The sequence below is a fragment of the Sphaeroforma arctica genome (genome assembly GCF_001186125.1).
Source record: "Sphaeroforma arctica JP610 unplaced genomic scaffold supercont1.10616, whole genome shotgun sequence".
NCBI classification, from domain to species: Eukaryota; class Ichthyosporea; order Ichthyophonida; genus Sphaeroforma; species Sphaeroforma arctica.
The window spans coordinates 1-919 of record NW_014029942.1 but is presented as its reverse complement, the minus strand read 5'-3'; the positions used below and the strand labels follow the sequence as shown (position 1 = coordinate 919).

At 29.9% G+C, this 919-nt stretch overlaps 1 protein-coding gene across 1 annotated transcript; it reads right to left on the bottom strand.

The window, feature by feature from the left end:
* Positions 1-428: 428 nt before the first annotated feature.
* On the bottom strand, positions 429-565 carry SARC_17398 (hypothetical protein; the record flags this gene model as incomplete). The annotated part of the gene is made up of 1 exon (XM_014288507.1): positions 429-565. A coding segment is annotated over one exon (137 nt), but the record flags the coding sequence as incomplete, so codon positions are not given.
* Positions 566-919: the final 354 nt, after the last annotated feature.

Here is a 919-nt window from a genome sequence, read left to right as displayed (position 1 = left end):
ATATATTGATGCATATATATACATACACACATTTATAAATACAGATACATACATGTATATATACATATATATATATATATATATACATATATATATACATATATATATGTATGTATATGTATCTATATGAATATTCATATATTTATATATATATATATATCAATATATATATATATACATATATAAATATGTATATATATCTATATACATACATATATATATATATATCTATATATCTATATAGTAAATATATATATATATAGATATATGTATATATATGTATACATATATATATATATATATATATATGTGTGAGTGTGTTTGTTTATATACTACATGTTAGTTGCCAAAGTATATTAACCTCATGCCATATGTCGAACGTATTTTATTTTTACATAGATATCTACTACATTGTTATAGTCTTAAGTTTACAACACTCGTGTGGGGATGCCTGCCTGCTTTACGGCTACTTTGACGTCTGCTATCGAATACTCTTTGCGGTGGAAGATGCCTGCCGCTAACCCAGCGTCAACATTAGCAGCCTCAAATACTTCAGTGAAATGCTCTGGAAGAGGCGCAAATGGTAAAATGGCAGACGTTAGTACGTATAAGGGGCCTACGTGCACAAATCCATCCAAATATGTGGCTATACATACGTATGCATTTATATACATATATATATATATATAATGTTCATGTACATGTACCCAGAAATATATCGTATATCTACAATTTGGCCTGCAAAAATCATCTCGTGTATTTCGTACACACAGCACGTGTGCCCTCCTCAATACTTTGAGGATGTCTAAAGTATCAACCCTATTCACTAATGCAAAACGCTGAATGAATCATTGGAAGGCGAGGGATCAACCCTAAACCCAGAAATCCTCTCGGACATATCTACTAATTTAGTCAGCGT